The sequence below is a fragment of the Aythya fuligula genome, chromosome 27 (genome assembly GCF_009819795.1).
Source record: "Aythya fuligula isolate bAytFul2 chromosome 27, bAytFul2.pri, whole genome shotgun sequence".
Taxonomy (NCBI): Eukaryota; Metazoa; Chordata; class Aves; order Anseriformes; family Anatidae; genus Aythya; species Aythya fuligula.
Window position 1 is genome coordinate 690,215 of NC_045585.1, and position 20,546 is coordinate 710,760.

The window sequence follows — 20,546 nt, forward strand, 5'->3', positions numbered from 1 at the left end:
CTAAACAGAAAACTACCTGTTCTAGAAGGACTAACTTTTGTCAAGTTAGTCCTTCCTACCTCCACTAAAATGAGACACCCTTGATGCTAAAGGAATTGCACATGTGCAGACATTCCTGGAGAAGCAATGCAATCCTCTTAGTAAGTTGCACCTGTTCTGTTACTTCAGGTCTGTACTCTCACAGCTTTCTTATCACTCACCTCCGGAATCCTATTAGCAGGTAAGATCTGTCCCATGCTAACTAGGCTTGAAGAAGGATTAATAACATTAAAAAGTGTTAACAAACAACTCAAAGTGAGTTTACTTCTTTAACATTAACCTCTACTCCTCTGTCTCTTTTAGAGCTGCAAATGGTAACTAATTGTTTGTAAACAATGCTAACAGCCACATAATTTATATATTATTTACTATTATTTAGAAAGAAACTGCCTCCCCGTTTCTTGTTAATGGCTTCACCTTTACAGACCAAATTTTTATATACACTAAAAGATGCTGAAGAACATTACCTAGCATCAGAAGCAAAGTAGTACTCCACAGCTTTCTCCTCAACAGGAAAGAGGCAGGTGGTGCTGTCAACACGAGACAGGTTACAACTTCCCTTCTTGTCTTTACCTAAAAGACAAGAGAATTAGGTACTGCACATACCAACAAAACTGGAATGCAACTGCAGTGTCAGGTTCAACAAAAGGTCCCAAGGCATGGTACCAACATGAAGCACTATTTTCATCACTGTGAGCGGTCACAGTAAATTTAACAGCATCAAAAAGGAATGGGCAGCATACGAGCAGTCATATTATCGTGCCCTTTCTCAGTTTTCTTGCATGTTTTTTTTTATCTGCGTTTGAATTAAACTTGCAAGTGTAATGTGTGCAGAGTTTTAGGTTTAGAGGAAATTATCAGTAACAGTTCAAAACAAAGTTTATGCATGACTCCACTAGGAAAAGAGCATTCATGCTACTTTATGAGCAGTCATATTTACCAATGTTTTCGTAGTTTCATCTCCCCAATTATCATTTTAAAATCTCTCCTGTGCTCCTGTTTCACTAACTTTCATGAAGCTTTAAGAAGTCAAGCAGGATTTCTCTTTCTTTGCCAGTGACATCACTGGATAAAATTCTTTCAGAGCTGCCACCTGTACAACCACACTATTCCACTAAGTGCCAGCAGAAGTAACCTAAACCTGTTTTTGTCTGGCTGAGCTAATGTGTTCAGACACAGATCACAAAATTCATGATTAAGTACCTGACATCGCTACTGAGATAATCAATTACAAGCTTCTCATTAGGATCCAAAACTTGTACAGCTGGTAACCTGCTGAGAGTCTTACACTGCTATTAGGGAAGTATCTAAGTGGACTGAAGGACACACGACTTGAGAATCAACTTCTGAAAATCCTGCACCAAGTCTTTATAAAAGTCTTTATAAAAGTTTGGTACTTCACCAAGAATCCTTCACTCTTGCACCTCCTGACACACTGCAATGCTCTAACTCCACTTCTGCTGCAGAGAGTATTTCTCAGCACTGAAGCACATCAGGAATGCAGATGAGGACCAAAGCTCAGCACTGACCTCAAACAAAACCAGTTGCCACTCTCTGAGTGTGGGAGGGGATTAAGCAGCTTACCTAGCAAAATGCAATAATTGATAAGGAACAACAGCAATTCAATAATTTAATTTACTCTGTTGTTTGTTTATTTCCTAAGTCCTAATGGAAGTTCTTCACACTGGATACAGCTCTGATTCGGTGATGTAAGCAGAACTCATGATGTTGAGAGTTGTAGTGTTGTAATTGAAAACGTAAAGAAAAAAAAAATACTGCTTTCATGTTGGTATTTAATAAGAAGGTACCATTTAACCAAAAATTTAAGGCCCTCCACTATAGTTATCAAGTCAGCCAATGAAGAAAACAATTAGAAAGGACAGAGCAAAAGTGTTAGTTGCCATTCTCCAACAGAAGCACCCATACTTGATCAAAACATGCAAATTTTGTTTCTCAAAATACATTTCTGCACATTGACTTTACTATGTTGCATTGCTTTCCTGTATGGTAGATTCTACACGGAGCTGTAAGTACAAGGTGTTCTTATTGTGTTCACACACATGTTCTGTGTGTTTCTTATGAAGGAGCAATTGAAAAGTTAGTGTTATCAACCAATTACGACTTATGTTATCTGCAGGTTTGTCCATAGATAATCCATTTATCTATGAGCAACTTGGATTGCTGCTGCACAGCACCTACTCCCATTTACTAGAAATTAGAAGCAACACAGAAGTAATCTTTTTCCTTCTATATCAAAGAATAGAGATGTCATGATGAATTAACACAGGTACAGTAAAAATTGGGGGAAGACATGTTTTCTGTGTATTTTAATATCATACTTTATGACAATTTTAGGTATATTGCAGTTCTGCAAAGGTACTACTGCAGATTAATGCAACTGCTGCTTAGTAGATTTTTCTATGCTTACTTCAGCAGCACTGAAGTTTAGATTTCCTTAAGAGTATTTTCAGAAGATGACATTATATAATTGTTCTCAAAGCCCCTGGGAACTATCCTGACCAGAATTTTACTCTAAATGCTTCAAACTGACTTAGAGAAAAATGCTTGGTAAAAAGAAACAAAACATCACTTCATGTTTTTATTCAGGTAAACTAGCTCCTCAAACAGAACACAGCTCACCTTTCATCAAACTGAAGTTTGTTTCTGCTCCAGCAAAAGCACACATTTCATCCACTAAGTGATGAAACAAGTTAAGTCTGGTGGTGCTGGAATTGCATTTATTTACAAGAGCTAAGAAACAGCTCTTTTCCTCTTCTATAAAAGCTTTCTACAGTTTCAGATAAAAGTTAACCTTCATATGTGATCTGATGAACTAAGTCCTTAAATGACACCAAAGCGGAGGGAAGTGTCAACCTGCCACAGGGCAAGAAGGCCCTGCAGAGAGACCTGGACAGGTTGGATTGATGGGATGAGGCCAATGGGATGAGGTTCAGCATGGCTAAGTGCCAGGTCCTGCACTGTGGCCACAACCACCCCAAGCAGCACTACAGGCTTGGGGCAGAGTGGCTGGAAGCTGTGTACAGGAAAAGGAACTGGGGGTGTCAGTCGATGCTCACCTGAATATGAGCCAGCAGTGTGCCCAGGTGGCCAAGAAGGCCAATGGCATCAGGAATAGTGTAGCCAGCAGGACCAGGGAGGTGATTGTCCCCCTGTACTCTGATCTGGTGAGGCCACACCTCGAGTGCTGGGTTCAGTTTTGAGCCCCTCACTGCAAGGACGTCGAGGCCCTGGAGCATGTCCACAGAAGGACTACAAAGCTGGTGAAGGGTCCGGAACACAAGTCCTGTGAGGAGCGGCTGAGGGCACTGGGGGGTTTAGTTTGCAGAAGAGGGGGCTCAGGGGAGACCTTATTGCTCTCTAACAACTACTTGAAAGGAAGCTGTGGGGAGCTGGGGGTCAGACTCTTCTTGCAGAGAACTAGGGCTAGAGGGAACGGCCTTAAGTAGTAGCAGGGAAGGTTCAGGTTGGAAACGAGGAGACATTTCTTCCCAGAAAGAGCAGTCAGGCATTGGAACGGGTTGCCCAGAGAAGTGGTGGAGTCACGGTCCCTGGGGGCGTTCAAGGAATGGTTGGACATGGTGCTTAGGGACATGGTTTAGTGGGTGACATTAGTTGTAGGGTGATGGTTAGACCAGACGATCTTGGAGGTCTCTTCCAACCTTAATGATTCTATGAAGTAAGTACTTAATGTGAGATTAAAAATGGTTTGCCTAGTAAGTCCCCCATGTATTTCAAGCTGTTCAAATACAGTTATGCTAACAGAGCAAAGGGAAGTTAATTGCAGTCTCAGCACTTTGACAACCTGAACTCCAAAAGGAATTCCAGAAATGCTAGCAGTAAGATTACTGGTGATCTCCTAAATAATGTTTTTCCTAACACGGTTTCACTCTACTGACCCCCACCCCCTTTCTCTTCTTCTCAAAAAAAAAAAAAAAAAAAAAAGTATCTTACTATTTCCTTCTGTAATCAAAGCTGCATAGAGCACAGACCACAACCTGCACTAAATCATCAATTTTGTGTGTGGAGCATTATGTCACAGTACTTGAAATAGGATTAGTGGATCTTCTGTGTGTTGCTCATGGTGTTCTGGATCAAGAAGGAATTCTAGCTAACCCCTTTGTTTCAGTATACTATATGGAAAGCAATAACCACATATTAAAAAGACAATGCAATTTGTTTCATTTTTGATTCCTTTCCTAATGAACTGGAGGATTTGTCTGAAATTTCAACTATTATTGATTTTTTCTGGTAGGCACCTTCCTCCGTTTTTATGGATATTCCATCAAAAGAATGATCCATAGACTGTACAGCTGAAAGTGCAATTGGGAAAAAAAAAATCAGATCATCAGTGGGAAAAAAAGTGTTACATACATACATAGAGAATCACTGTTAATTATCTGGCATCACCCAAGAGTAAACACAGACACAGTTTACTGGGACTGGTTCTTCACATTACATTGTAGCAAGGCAATGTTAGCAACACCAAGAAGCAGTCAAACATACTGCCACACTAAGTCCCTTTGATCATTGCAGTGTTCATATAACTACTCCACTGCCCAGTAAATGAATAGGTTCAGACTCCTTCAAAAATGGTAAATTACAGGATAATTCTTAACCACTTTTCACATTCACAGTGCAACTACGTGTCATGAGACAAATGCGTGAGAGAAATGGACAGAAAACACAGATCACCATGCATAAGGTAAAAGCATTATACTTTTTAAAATTGAAAAGAGGACAATAAATTTTAATTTGTGATAGTGCTTGCAAAGGACACATTTTTGTTCATAAAAGCAAACAATTCCCTGAATGACTGCATGCCACGCACCTATTATGAATTTAAGTATTTAAGTTTAACAATACTGTTCTAAGGTACTTTTTCCTTGCAACCACCAGACATTAAAGCTTTGATTCTAAAACTAGAGGTGAGTTCTGGTCTTAAATAGGCAGACATCAGGGAGCAAAAACAGTAGGTTGCATATCCCTCAACAAACTAGATTTAAGGTACATGGTGGTAAAGCATATGGTTAAAAACATGAAAAACAAAAACAAAAACCACCTCCTTTTTGTAATGGTTTAATTTACAACAGTAAGTATAAACATAACATATACTCCAAAGCATGCAGCTGTTTGTGAAACCCCATGTTTGCAATTAACCCCACTGGTGTGGGAGTGATTGGGCTGGCAGGGCTCACGCTTACCCGTCCTGTACAAAATAGGGATGTGGTCAGTGGAGAGCTTGTGCTCACTGCGCACTCCTATTAGCAGGGGGCTCCCTCTCCTGCAAGAGAAGACATCAGGTTACAAGCCTCAGCACCCAAAGATTCATCTCCCTGAACTGAACAACAAATGAACATCCCAAATTCAGCATGAACTCTGCAAGAGTAACTGAAATCCCATGACACCTGATTCAGGAATACCTGGACTGTTGCTCACTCTATGCATCTACAAACAGCTATTGGCATGTAAATTCAAAATCAGTTGCTAGGTTAACATATATGGTTAAATCAACCTGACTGATCCTCATGTTTAAAAGTAGAGTAGAAAACCTGAACACCAGGCAGGCCCAGCTGCAAGTCATATAGGGTACTTGTCCACATGCTGTCACTATTGCAAACACAAAGGAAAAGATGAAGGCATCTTCTTTCTCAGCTCTTGCAATAAGAATCTACAGAAAACACTGTCTCCTCCTAAGCTCAGAGCTGACCTGTTCCAGACCAGTTATGATGCAGGTTGTCACTAAGAAATCTTTAAAATACAGGGTGCACCTTTTTGACTGAACTATTCTACTTTTTTAATTGTTATAATAAATGGGGAAGAAGAGAAAGGAAATGAACAACAGCCAACCTCACCCTAGAGTATACAGTATAACAAGAACAACCTCTACTATCTTCCAGATTGGTAAAAATACAAAAATGGTAGAAAAAAGGGAAAAGGAAAAAAGAAAAAAAAAAGAAAAAAGAAAAAAGGGTTAAAAAAAAAAAAAGCTACCTAGAGGGTACACCAAATACGTGCTTTTCTGTACAAATACTTACCTGGTACCAACTGCTTGACCAGGATAATGAACACTTTTAAACACAAGGGCAAAAGCACCTTCCTGGAATGAGAGAAATGCAAACTGCTTATCCTGTCTTTTGAGACCAGGTCATCATTTCAGAAATCCCAACACATAAGGTACACCCATGTTTCTGTGAACAAGTAAGAGATACTGAGCAGAAGGCTTCACAGACCTCTTCAGAACCTCCAAGTGCTTCTTTCAGAAGGGTACCCCATCCCCAGGGCAGGATCCCCAGGGCAGGAGCTGACCACTTGCTGAGTTCTCACCTGAAAGGCAGCCCCTACAAGTGGTCTCCTTAACTCAGAGGGCTAAAGCCTGATAAAAAGTGCCAACTCTGGGGTATTGGCTAAGGTATAGTGCCACCAAGCGCACGGGTGAACCACCACAACCTGACAGCCACATTTGTTCTTGGTCTACAGCTACTGCAGATTCTGCTAGGGAAATCAGTGCAAAAACCCATCTCCTGAACAATCAGCAAGAAGTGACACGTGGAAGCCATGCGCTGTGCAGAGAAGTCCCCACAAGGGGTCAGCATCTCTTCCAGATGGAGGTTCCAGAGAAGAACTCAAGCAGACTTGATTTAACCCTGTCCCCTGCCTTCCACGTGCTCCTGCTCAAAGCATTCAAGGAACTAGATATTGCTGAACCCCCAAATTTATTCAATATTCGTTTGAAAAATAAATGTCTAGTGTTAAATAAGAATGAATGGATGTCTGCTAGTAATTATACAAGGTAGGAAATGAAACACCCCATTATCATGTGCAACAGAACGTCCCTGGGAACGTCAGACACAGGTTCAGCACTGCCCTTAACAGCAGTTCCCTGCACAACATCCCCATGTTTGTCCCAGTGATGCATGTGTCTGTCCCTGTGTCCCCACCCGGCCCCCTGCCCTGGGCATTACCAGCTGCTGGATGACCCTTTCCACAAGGGTGGTGAAGCTGACGTCGTCGCTGTCGCGGTTGTCATACATGTACTTCACCAGCTTGGCGATGCACTCCGTGTCTGTCTCTGACTCGAAGTCGTAGCCCTTGCTCTCCTGCAGCCACAGCACACGTTTGGTAACCAGCTTTCTGCCTGCCTGCCTTCCTCTCCAGCCCTCCTTTTCCTTCCCACACTTTCTCCTTTCCTTCCTTTGTTCCTGTATTCCCTCCTCCTTTTCTGCTTGCCTTCTTGCTTCCTTTCTTTCTTGCTTTTCCTGCTTTTTTTTTTTACCTCCTTCCCTTTTGTCCCCTTCCACCTTTCCTTTTTTCCCCTTCCACCCATAACTCTTTCCTTTCCCTCCTGTTCTCCTGTCTGCTTTTCCTCTGCGTTCTTTCCACCATGCCTTTCCTTCCACTCTATTAGCACGGGTGGGAGAATGAGTGGAGGGGTGCAAATGGGGGCATGAGGTGGGGGGGGGGTGAGTGCAAGAGGCAGAGCACAAGAGTCAGCATGAGGCTGAGTCCACCTGACATTATTTACAAGTGCAAAAGAAAGCACAAGCATTTGGGTAAGCGTGTGCCAGAAAGCAAGTGGGGGGATAAAAATGTAGTGGAGGTGCAAGAGTAAATGTGAATGGGCACAGGAGTGCAGGTGAGGAACAAGTATGAGTGTGAGTGAGTATGGCGGGTGCAAATGGGGAAGAGTAATAGTGCAAGTGGAAGAGTGAGTGGGTGTACACGTGAGTGTGAGTGCAAGGGTGACTGTGGGGAACATGAGTGGGAGAGTAAGTGCAAGTGGAAGAGTGTGAGAACAGGAGTGAGTGAGTATGAATGCAGAATGAGTGTGTGCAAGTGCACTTCGGGAGGCAGTGCGAGCAAGGAGTGAGTGGAGGAGCACAAGATGTGAGTTGGAAGGTAAGTAGGAAGTGAGTGCAAGAAAGTGAATGGAGGATTGAGTAGATTGACTGGGGGAGCAAGGGTGTGAGGAGGGGAGGCAGTAGAAGAGAGCATGAGTGGGGGAGAGAGTACAAGTGCAAGAATACAAGTCTGGGAATAAGTTGGGGAGTGAGAGCACATGGACAGGTGGGGAGTGAGTAGGAGTTGGGAAGTGAGGGAGCTAGTGTAAGAGCATTAATGCAGGAGCATGACAGTGTGGACAGTGGTGGAGTGACTTTGCTTGTCAGTGCAAGAGTGTGAGAGGGAGAGAAGGAGCAGAGAGTGTGAACACAGGGCAGCAAGGAAGGTGACGAGGTGTGCAGGGGTGGCTCTCTCCCATCCATGCTGGGGTCCTACTCACCAGGAATTTCTGCAGGTCTTTGTAGTTGGTGATGATGCCGTTGTGGATGACAATGAACTCTGGAGACAGAAGAAGGCCCTGCTCAGCTCTGCACAGCATCCTCAGCCTTACAGTCAGTGACAGCCCATGCCCACAGCAGCGCAATACCCAACAGACAGCAGGGACCACAAAACCTTATAGTGCACTTGGCATAATAAAAAGTTTAATTTCCCAGCGTGATCTCCTTGCTCTGCCCCATTCTGCTTGATTGGTAATAGCAGAAGATACATATTAATGACCTGGGTGGGACTAGGACTGATGAGATCTTGTAAAACTTGTGGAAGTTCTTAAACAATTGCCTGTTTCCAGCAAGCTAGAAACAAGTGAATGCTATACTCCCCCTGCCAGCTTGCTAGGGCACCACACCAAAAAACACCAACCAAGACATTTCTGTACAGTGGTGATGAGAAAAATATAAATAAATACAATAGAAATAAAAAAAATAAAAAAACATAAACACAAAGAACAGCTGGGTAGATCCCTACCATCCAATTTCATTCTGTTTCATTTCCTCTCAGCACTGTGGCTGTGCACCCACCAAACCTTTGGGACACTAACCCTAGCCCTTCATGAGATGATTCAGGGCTGTAAGCACTCCATGAGAACATCCCCCATAGTCTGAAATCAATGCCAAACCCCTCCAGCTTCCTGGTAATTGGGCTCAGCATCACAACTTGCAATAAGCCACCTGTCCTGAGTCCAACCACCACTTCCTGCAACACACCAGGTGTCCCAGAAAGCCACACATATTTCCATATACTCCAAGACTTGCTCAGGACCACACGTTTTCTCTAGCAAACATTCCTACCATTGTTTTTATCCGAGCGCTGTGGGTGGCTGTTGACAGGACTGGGCTCACCATGGGTAGCCCAACGGGTATGCGCAATTCCAAGGTGTACATCAAACTCGACGTCAAGATCCATGTACTGTTGTTCTGCAGGCAGAAGTGGGAGAAGTTTAATATGGAGGGCTGTCTCTACCCCAAAGACAACACAAGAATCTCATCCCACCTCCTGGACCCACCATCAACAAACCTAACAGAACACTGAGTGCATGAAGCTACCACAGCAACAACCCCCTGCTCCAAAGCACTAAAATTTCAGATTCACCTATGTTTAAGGATGTTTACAGCTAAAATACACAGCTTCATTCCCACTCAGGAAGCCTAAACAAGCAGGAGGGAGGACATCCCTCACCCCACTGCCCTGAGCCTTTCCTTCCCACAGCACCCTGGCTGTCCCTGCAAGAGGATTCCAAATGTGAATGCACACAAGCAACCTTCCTGCATTCCTCACCCAACCAAAATAAAACTTTTAAGAAAGAATCCACCCTGATTTTTCCTCTCTTGGGTGCAGCTTGCCATCCTGTCATCTCCCTGGCATCAAACTGTGACTAAACCAGCTTGTTTCATGGCTACATACCACTATGGCTAAAATATTCATCACTACCTCTTGTCACTAGAAAGCATACCATTAGTATTTCTTTGGAAAAAAAGTGTCCTTCTGTTCTCAAAATGTCTCCACAACCACTTTAAACTATGTATATCCAGCAGTTTTCTTGAGCAGACACACATTTCTTCAGAAATACTTTGCATACCTTATATTTCTGTAATGCATGGATCATCTTGTCTAGCTTTTTCTGTTCCTGGTTTTCTCTACACTATGATTAGATCTACCCACCTTATTTTGGATAAACAGCACTCTGCCATGAGGTCAACTTTTTTTTAAACCCTTGCTAATTTTAAGTTATGCAAACAGCTTGCTTTATATGATTTCTCCAAGTTAACTCGAATAACAGCACAACTTAAGTTTATAACACTCTTAGGTTAACAGCAGCTCTTATATGCAAACTACAGTAATTTCACCTCCCTAGAAAAGCATTGTCCCATCCACACACAGCTTGTCTGTACTCTACCCAAACAATTTTGTGTTTCTTTGTGAGCTGCACATATTTAACAAAACCAACATTTAAATCAAAGGGAATATAAGGAGGCAGAAACAGACAACACCTCATTCTGTGCTTTCTCATCAATTTGGCAGTTATACACATACATCTGTGCTTACTTGTAGCCATTCACTTAGTCCACGGCTACAGAGATCGACAGCTTCAGTAGGGACAAATAATACATATGGAAATTTAAAATTCGAGTAGTGAATTTATTAGCATATTTTTGATTTTTTGGCCAAGCTCTAGGTCTCTGATAATTATGTCCAAGTAGTTTCCATTTCCCCAGTTTAAGGAAGGTTTGTTTTTTCAGTCTTTTTAAAACATATTTCAGGTCTATTTTACATTAATAGGATGCAATTCCTTTTTCTTGCTTTTTTTGTTTCTTGCTTACTTGTTTTTCTTGCAACATCATGACAACATCCCTAGGATCACTTTCCATCACATGCATGAGTGTCTACATCTCTGGCATTCTATACAGAAGTTATTTGGACATAGTGTTTCTGGGTAAAACAGATAACATTCAAAATGCACATGAAATGAGAGGACATTTCAAAGAAGGAGAGCAAGCAAAGAATGAAAAGGTAATACATACTGTGCACCTCTTCATCCAGAGCCTTCACTTTCCCCTTCTGTTTGATAAGATGGATTTTGCATGCATTAGCTTCCCAGTCTTTGTCATTTCCGCCATCGATTCCCACACCTAAGCATCACCACAGAATATGAAGAAAGACTGAAATGCAGAATGCGTGTTACAATATTTTATGTAAACATGTACTGCTTTTTTTTTTTTTTCCCTTTATGATGTCCTTCCTCTCCCCAGCTGACACTCCAAATAAAGACAACAAACCCAGGATATTAGAAGTAAATTTTTGCTTTGTCTTCTTTTAGGTATTTTCAAATCCTCAATAATGGGCATCAAGAACATTTATGGAAGTCTGTATGTTGAAAGTTAATCCAAACCTCTAACCACATGATCACAGACATCCAATTTGTGTTTCAGCTTGCTTCAAAAGCAGAAGCCGGTAGAAAACATTCATAAACCACATTCATGTACCACAAGAATCTTTTAGCCAAAATCCAAGAGCCACAGATGCTTGAAGAGAGCTACCTGCAGAATCGTAGCCTCTGTACTCCAGCCGCTGGAGCCCTTTAATAAGGGTCTCCAGGATCTCCCGTCTTGTCCGGGGAACATGGTAGTTCAGGTAAGCAAAGATGCCTGTATGGGGAAAAAAACAGCATAATTTACAATAAAGTCACAGCAGAGGGAACTGTAGGTGCTATCTATGTGGTACACACACCCCATTAAAAATCCCATTGATTGATCTTTCACATTGAGAATCCCTGCAGGATTCACAGCTGAGGTCCAGTGGAGATGTCACTGACATTTCGGACCAAAACTAACCACAAAAACCACTGAAAGGCTCGGGTTGGAAGGGACCCTAAAGATCACCTAGTTCCTGGATCAGGTGGTAACATCCTCCTCAGGAGGCTGAAAACACACAGGACAAGCCTGGGTGCGATGGGAGAGACTCCCCCAAGTGAGCTGGACCTGGACGACAGAATGAGCTGCCAGGAGACAACACAGTGGACAGGAAACTCATGACTCCAGATGAAGAATTTAAGGTTCACTAAAACTGGACTTTGCATGCTTAAGAAGCATCTTCGCTAGTTATTCTTTCTTGAATATCTTTCTCTTACTAAGTTCCTCCCACAGACTCACTAAGAAAAACTCATTTAATTCATGCAAACCAACACCCTCATACTAATTGAGCTATTTTTTCCTGTGGGTTGCAAAGGCAGATAAATCATTGCTTCTATTTTTAAGCAGCTGGCACACAAACACATTGTGGTGATGGGGACACACAAATTCCTAGATCTCTAATACCAACTATGGCGCTATTTCAGAAAGATTCCCTTTGGTGCCATCATGGAGCAAGAGCATGAGAAGACATTTACTCGTTGCTAGAAGTATCTGTACTGGAAAACTGTCATTCTCCCCAGTTCAACATTTTAAGGGAGAAAAACATCTGCATGGAATAAAAGCACAGGAGGTTTTACACAAACAGCTACATACGTACGTGACTGGTAACACAAGGATTGTAATTAGAGAAACATTATAAAAACACTCTTGAGGAGAACAGAGTTCAGCCACTCAGCCACCCACACAAAAAGCCCTTCTTAAAGGCATCCCAATTCTTTGACTTCTTCCTGACAGTGCAGCCACATAGCCTGCCTCATAGCTCCCAGACTTTTGCATGGAAGACTACTCCCAGGATAGCTCCTGAACCAAGGATCTTTATGCTTACACAAATACTTTACTTTAAAGAATGTTTGAAAAATTGTGTTCTTAAACTCTTCATGATTTAGAATTAAACTAAATAATTCAAAGCTTTCTAATGTCTTAATTTATTTTGTAAGGAGAAACATGGGCTATTCGGTTGATGTGTTGTGCCAAACACCACATAGCAAAGCACTGAAAAATTTAGAAGGCCTTTTTTAAGCCTTAGCAGAGTACTTGTATCATGGCTGCCTGCAGTTCTGATCCTCCCTGGTTCCTTCTCCCTTTTACAAGGGCTTGGCTTCAGGTCTCAGGATAGGTTTGCCACGAGCTTCAGCCACCCACCCACTCTGAGAACGCCTCTCCCAACCAGCTTGAGAAGTTTCATCTCCCTGCAGCGTTGCCATAAGAGGAGCGTGCCACATCTCACTTATTTTCCTCCTTTCTACTAGAAAAAAAAAGAAAAGAGATGCACATTCTACCATTCCTCTTTCTTAAACTGTTTACTCAGATTAAGACAAAAATAAAAAAAGCTTTTTACTTGGTTTCTTTTGCTCCTACTCTCATTTCCCATAAAAGCCAAAGCCTTTTCCAATAACCACTTGTAAGACTATTAGGACCAGGCTTATAAAAACTGCAATTTTCTCCCATTGCTCCCAGCAGCCCAACCCAACAAAGCACACTGACCTGCTGCTGCCACCTCTTGATGTTCAACTTGAATGTTGGTTCTAGTAATGACACAGACAGAGTGAGGCCCTCCTCCACAAACCTCATAATTCGTAATAAAACTGTTGAGTTTTTAGCTATTTATATAATAATACTAATAATTATATATTTATATATTTATGTCGCTGGTTTATTAACCAGCAGTTAAGAACCCCTGCTGTATTTCAAAAACTTCCTCTGCTCTCATCCTACAAACCTTCATTCTCCACCCTTGTGAAAAAAAAAAAGTTTTCCAAATTGAGATACTTAGTTCACTCTGTCTCTAAAAACTGTATTCTTCAGACAAACAGCAACCTCCCTGTTCACAAGTGAACTGCTTCCAAAGAGCTGTCACCCAGGCTGAGGGACTGCACATTTCAGCTCTATCCCGGACACCTAAAGTCCTGTAAGTGACTTCCAGGTCTTATGGAGAGTACAAAGCAGACTGCTTTATTAGTAGGCAGTGGCTGGAAAAGCCCATCTGTCTGTATTTGCCTGAAACGTCCCAAAGAGACCCCCAAGACAAATTTAAAAAAGCATATCAGGACCCAGCGATGCCTGACATACCCCTTTACACCCATACCACCTACCGTAAGTAAAGCTACCTCAGAAGGAGCAATTACAACCAGCATGTGCAATTATGGAAATATGAAAGCTGCATACACTTTTCCCAATTAACTAAACAGTTTCAGAGCTGACTCCTCTCCCTTGTTATACGTACCCTGGAAGCTCAAGCCAATGGTCCCACTCCCACCCAAATCCCTGAGTCTTCCAGATGTCACCTCCGGGCAGCTCCCTGCGCTCTTGGAGCCCACCAGCAGCTCTCCAGGCACCCTCCAAGTGCTGCTCTCCTGCTGCAGCTCCCTGCTCCCACCACCACAAGTCCTGTCAAGTGGGACGTGCTCTGTCCATTGAACGGGGGGTGATGACTAGTGCTGAGGTGCTCAGATGTGGTGACGGCGAGGCCGCCCCTGAAGCCCTGCGGACAGCAGCGGGATGAGAGGCACAGCAGCCTCACTGAGGGAGCAGCAGGGCAGTCTGCTGTGACTCACAGGCAGACACGGGACAGGCTGCCTGGTAAAGGCACCGCTGGAAATTGTGAGGAGAAACCATGTGCAGAAGGCACGATATATGTAGGCCTACCCAAGAAGGGAGAAGAAAAGAGAAGGACAGGGAAGGGTAGGGGAACAGGACAGCAAGCTTAACTTCAGTGGTCACAGCAGCTGCCCAGCCATCTTGCATCCAACCTGGCTGCCCGTCAGCAGCCCCAAGCCTCTCTGACAAACAGCCGACAAGGACAGAGTCCTCCTCTGTGCCAACAAAATATCATGCACACAGCCACAGAAAGCTCGGCTTGTTTTCAGGCGATGACACTGCGTTGTGCTTGCAAGTGTTTTCTACTGGAGCACAGCGGGGTGCCCAACATGGTCACTCCAATGGCACCAGCGCTACGGAAAGCTCAGAGCACACCTCCTCGGTACCTGATCAACACGTCTGTAACTGATAAGTGCAGCCCCAGGGGTGAGGGGACACCAAAGAAACACAAGAGACCTCCTCACAGCCCCACTGGAGCCCATGTCCCATGGCACTTTCCATACAGACCCTTGGTGCCCCTGCAAGGCCAGGAAAACAAAATCCGCTTTTTGGTTTGCTGCTAGTTTTGAGGCAGGAACACTTTGTTCTCAAGTTCAAACATCATTCTGAGCTCACAGCGCCCAGGGATTGCTGGTGAACCCCAGCCAGCACTGGGCAGAAGACCAGCCCAAGTCAGAACCACGGCGTGTGGCTCCCAAGCTGGATCACCAAGCCACGATCCCTCTCCCTGCCCACAAGATGTACTACAGAGCTCTGCATGACCTCAGTCCTTACTGACTACTGCATGCGCAAGACAAATGCTCTGTGGTTTTCACCTGAGGCTGCACAGAGGAAGGTTCAGGAAAAAAAAAACATAAAGGAAACAGAAAAAGGAAAAGGCAGACACGATTCTGCTTTATAAATTGAAAATGGCTAGCTTTATGGAAACCATTGTTCTTTGGGTTCAGAAATCTGCTACACACACACACAAAAAAGTCTAACTCAATAGAGGGGCATGATTATTACACAGAAAACTGCTTTCCTTTCATAAAACATTTTTGTGAATGTGAGTTGATCATTTTAGCCTCCATCTTGCTTCTGGCAGGTTCCAAGTTATCCTGGACCAAAAAAAAAAGTGCCTTTAAACCAAAATCATTTCCCTCTTCCAATGGCTGCCTTTGGACACCTTTGTTAAATCTGAATCCAAATCGGTCAGTGACTTGAAATGTTATTATCTCTGCTCATTTTAACCAGTTCAGTCACATCTGAACTGAAAAAGAAAATTAAATGGACTTGGGTCCTTGTCACAGGTCACAACTGCTAGCAGCGTACACCAAACTGCCCTGTACTGAATGGCCACAGAGAATAAATCTATTTCCTCCAGGCAGGAATGGGTCATCTGAAATGAGACTGAAAAACAGCACTGCTTATTTGTGCTTGTACTGTAAACAAACAAAACATCTATCTAGAAAGGAGCCAACTTGGCATTTGTCTCGGGTATTGAAAAATCTATTAATTACAGCACAATTGTATTCAGATTATTAGTAAGGACTACGAAGAAAGTCTGAATTTAAGACTAAGAACGCCACAAAAAAAGGAAAAAGTGATCTTATCAGAAAACAAAGACCAACTATAAATACAGCATTAATGCTGTAAAACATGCAAACGTTTTTCAAAAAAGACCATGCAAACATTGGGAGATGCTGTTTTGATTCAGCTTATTTTTTAGATCTTGACATGAAAATAGCTGGAGCGATAATGGGTACACTACTACAAAAATAAAGTTCTAAGAATTCACCAGTGAGCAACACATTTTACAAATGAGAAGGCAAGTAAGATAAGTGGGTTTAAAACTCATAGAAAACATTTAAAAAAAACACTACAATAAACAGAATAATACCTAAAATGGTACATTACTTATGTAAAAAAATGGACAATTAGGCAAGTGAAAATAAATGCAAGACTAACTAATCAGCAAGTTAAAACGAAACATTTGAAGGCTTATCACCCATTTATGACATGATGAATTATGCACAAATAACAGTTTCATATACCGGAAATATTTTCAAATGCATTTCATTTTCACCTTCTCAAACATCCCACAATGAGATAATCCTCAGTCCTCCTAACTAGCTGGAGAAAGCTTCAAAAATCTACATTTTAAGAACAGCATTTTTACTGGCTCTACCCTTAATATTGGATTATTCAGGAATATGAGCCATCAGATCTTGAAATCACTTCAATTTTTAAACACAATTCCACTGCCTTTGACAGATGAGAAAAAAGACCCAAGGCATTAAATGCTTGCTATGCTCCACTGGTTTAAGAGTACTCTTGAAAATCATCCACTTTTCTTGGCAGCCAGCAAGAGGTGTTCTGCAGACAAGGTTTTGCTCCTGAGTTGCACCCCAAGCTGTTGATCACATCTGTGTGAGCCAAAGGGCGCTCCGGTGATGCTGATGTCCCAGCATGACGCAAAGCGCTGGCCACTCAGAAAAGAACCTCTTTTTACATGCAAGCTGAACAAAGATGACTTTATCCAGCTACAAAATGCAGCCTGCTCCAAGGTGGGACGTGGCAGATGCAGGACGGCACAGAGCAACCCTACCTTGTGCTTTATAGACAATAAAAGACATTCCTCGCCATGCAATACAGGGATGTTTTCCTCCAAATCATAATGCCTTATTAAATCTTTGCTCTCTCCCTCTTCATGCTTATATTCAAATCAACACATGACTCAAAAGATGAAAAGATAAGAACTGCACAGATCTTTATAGCTGCTTGAAGGCTTTCGTGCGGAGCACTCTGTCACAAAGTGCCAATTTTTCTGTCGAAGTGACAATTCATTTAAGTTACAGCAGCCAATAGAAACATGCTGGTTTTGATGAAATTGCAGTGCAGTGCAAATCCAGCAAATTTCCATCATGGTCCCACCATCAGCCTCGCCCCCTTGCCAGCCTACATCCCAGGTGCTGAACATGACAAATTTGGGAAACCCAAGCAGAACCTTCTGAAATCAGCCCACCATAATTTCAGGTCTCTAGCAGACCCGAAAATGGGAGTTTCACTTCCAGCTCAACTTACGTATTTAGCCCCATATCAACATAACTACTTTTCAGTGACAATGTCACACCTGCACTCTAACTCGGGCTCTGGAACAAGCCAGAAGGAGGAAGTGTTACAGAAAATCAGGCAATATGAATGACATTTAATTGCACTACTTTGACAAGCCTTGAGTTGCCATTATTTAAGGAGAAATACATGTCATGTGAACCTCCCAAGCCCCCCTGTGAACTTCATTCTAGCCTAGAACTGTATAAACATGTAATTGTGGATTCCCAGCTAGAAGAAGACTAGCAGCAAACATCCTACAGAAATGTGTAACTGATAGGCTCAAAAAACACAACAGCTTTGTCTGGAATACACTAATATACCTCAAGTCTTGACATTAATATACTTCAGGATTAGAAGAGCAGTCACGCTTTACAACAGAATAAAACATTTCAACTAGTAACTTGACATGGGACTTCACACATAGGGACTGAAAAGACTTGTTCACAATAAGACCTGCCATAGCGAGAAGTCCCATGTGTACTTCTCAAGTGAAATACGTTTAACAACATAGTTTTGAACATAAAACATTGTCTCTTATGGATGTGCTTTAACATCTTACCCCAGCAGAACAGGTAGGTATTCAGGTGCTTGTGGAATTCATCTCTCTCTAAGATCCAATTTTTAATAATCAAACACTAAAATTAAGCATTCTCAGTGACAGCTACATAAAGATTGAAGGTGAGACTGGGTGGGGGATTGGAACTAGACGATCCCTTCCAAACCAAACCATTCTATGATTTCCCTAAAAACAGTTGACAGTTTTTCTCAAACTCATTATTTCTATTGTTGACAGTCACTAAACAACTCTTCCTGAGAACATTATTTTCTTGTGAACTTTCTGGTTTTCATGTTCCTTTATTTCATGGTAAGCACACAGGAAAATGAAATGAATCACCACTTCCAGGTAAGAATAAATTACCTTCTCCAGCATCTTGAATACATGAAGTTACTCAGGAGTAGCTTCTCCTAATCCTTTTCTCAATCCCTTAGGAGAGCAGAAAAGCCTTCAGGCTAGATTTACTGTCAGATTTACAAATATCTTTATACCGTACTGTATACTGTTAAAATAATTTCAATAGATGATATTATCAGTACAACCACTTGGCAACTCTGAAGAATCCTTTGCCCTGGTGATGATTATCAGGCCTCTGGTCTTCAACAAATTAGATGCAGGTTGCTAAATATCACATGCATAATGTGCGTGACAGACTGGGAGAAGGGAAGGAAAAAAAACAATCTTTCTTCAAATTATAGTAGGGGAAAAACAAAGCCCTAACAACTACTAACACAGATACACAAGCAGCACAGAACAGAATACCAGAACCACATGGCTTTTGGCCCTCTCACTTTCTGTGTTCCCTAAGACGATGCTCAAAGCCTGCTGGAGCAGGCTCCTGTTATTTGCTGCCCGGTGTGTCGGCGAGGGGAATGCCGTGCCAGCTGCCGCATGGGGGAAAAATGCTAACTCCACACAACTTGTCAGAAACAAGCAGACTATGTTACCATGTTTGCTAGCTGTATATGGGAGGCTCTATGTTCAATTCACCAAGCCTGTGCTGGAAAAAAAGCAAAGCAGAAAAAAAATCCACTGGATGAAGAACTGTATTTGTCCACTGGATACTTTTGCCACCTGCGCACATGCCTCTTTCTTCAAATAAGAAAAGAGGGATTTCTCCCACCTAGAGCGAACAACCAGAGCACCAACCCTAAGGAGACATGCTGGGCAAGAGCCACCGCTCTGTGCTTCACAGCAAGACATGGACCTAGGCGTACAAACAGTATTGTGGAGTGTGGGAGGGCAATTCTCATTGACGTGCATGCAACCCTAAAGCTTGGAACTCAAGTCTTTCTTAAGCCCATTCTTATCTCCAGTAATCACAACACCGGACCCAAATTCTTAAATCCCTTTTTGTTGTTTGTTTTAAAGCAGTCATGGCAGAGGATAGGTTTACTTATTTACAGAACAGTCCATCAGGCCTGGCTACCTTGAAAAACCTGTTTTCCAAACTATTTCAAAGATGCCATTTAACTGGTTTAGCGCATTCAGACCAAAGCACAATCAATTTATACCTCATTAAGTCTTTAAACAAGTAAAACATACTAAGAACAAAATCTATCCTCTTGCAACACTGTCAAAAACAGAGAACAGCACATCTACACACCAAACCTGTCGCTTATTTTAGACACCAAAGAAGCAAACTTTGAGGATACTTACCTGTCAAGTGGTACAAGCACATCAGTTCACAGGACTTCATGAGGTGACAGTCACTAAACCTGAACATCAGGTTGTTCATCAGTGCACTGAAAACATTGTGTTGGTATCCCCAGTCTTGAGCCCTCATAGGGACAACTAGGATAACAATAGCAGCATTCTCACTTTCTCCTTTTAAGCTCAGTAACTAACTTTCTATCTGAGTCAAATCTGATAAAAATCTGAATGTGGACTGTACATCCTGTGGACAGCACTGTAAGATAAAGTAGGGTGTATCCTGACACAGCTATATACCATAAACATTGCCGAGGGTTCCTACAGCCAACCTGCAAAAGGAATCAGGAGGAGGCCTCTACCACAAGATGAGGACTTCTTGTCACTTCAGCTAAGAGATCAGGATGCCAGTATACAGTCAGAGGAGCTCCCAGCCATTCTGTCTATTTATATTTACAAGATGGAGAAGGCATCGCCTCCATTTGATTGCCTTATTCCTTTGCTGGAGGGTACTGCTGCCGTTCAAAAGAAAGCCCAAGCCACCACCACAATTAACATTTCACAACGTGAGCCCAGACCACAGTCAACTTCATCTTGTACTCACCAGCTGAGCTGCAAATGGCAGCAGCAGAGACTGCACCCTTTCATCTCTGCCTGTGGGGCTGAGCTCCCATCCACAAGAGTGCACCCTCAGACCCCAAACAGTGCTGCTGTGTGGCAGCACCCTCAGACCCCAAACAGTTCTTCTCCCGTTCCCTGCAAAAACCTTAGCTATCTTCACACGCTTCCTGCATTGAGCTCCTCTTCGACTTCTGAGACTTTTTCTTATTCCATAAGTCTTCAGA

At 42.6% G+C, this 20,546-nt stretch overlaps 1 protein-coding gene across 1 annotated transcript in view; it reads right to left on the bottom strand.

Annotated features, from left to right (window-relative positions):
- GFPT1 (glutamine--fructose-6-phosphate transaminase 1) overlaps nucleotides 1-20,546 on the bottom strand; it is a 36,450-nt gene that overhangs the window by 14,482 nt on the left and 1,422 nt on the right. The window contains exons 2-9 of the mRNA XM_032203974.1: nucleotides 11,433-11,540; nucleotides 10,917-11,024; nucleotides 9,186-9,311; nucleotides 8,339-8,397; nucleotides 7,023-7,157; nucleotides 6,096-6,157; nucleotides 5,262-5,341; nucleotides 507-612 (exon numbers count right to left, since the gene is read on the bottom strand). Coding sequence (XP_032059865.1) covers nucleotides 507-612; nucleotides 5,262-5,341; nucleotides 6,096-6,157; nucleotides 7,023-7,157; nucleotides 8,339-8,397; nucleotides 9,186-9,311; nucleotides 10,917-11,024; nucleotides 11,433-11,540 — 784 coding nt within the window. The remainder of the gene's footprint in view (nucleotides 1-506; nucleotides 613-5,261; nucleotides 5,342-6,095; nucleotides 6,158-7,022; nucleotides 7,158-8,338; nucleotides 8,398-9,185; nucleotides 9,312-10,916; nucleotides 11,025-11,432; nucleotides 11,541-20,546) is intronic.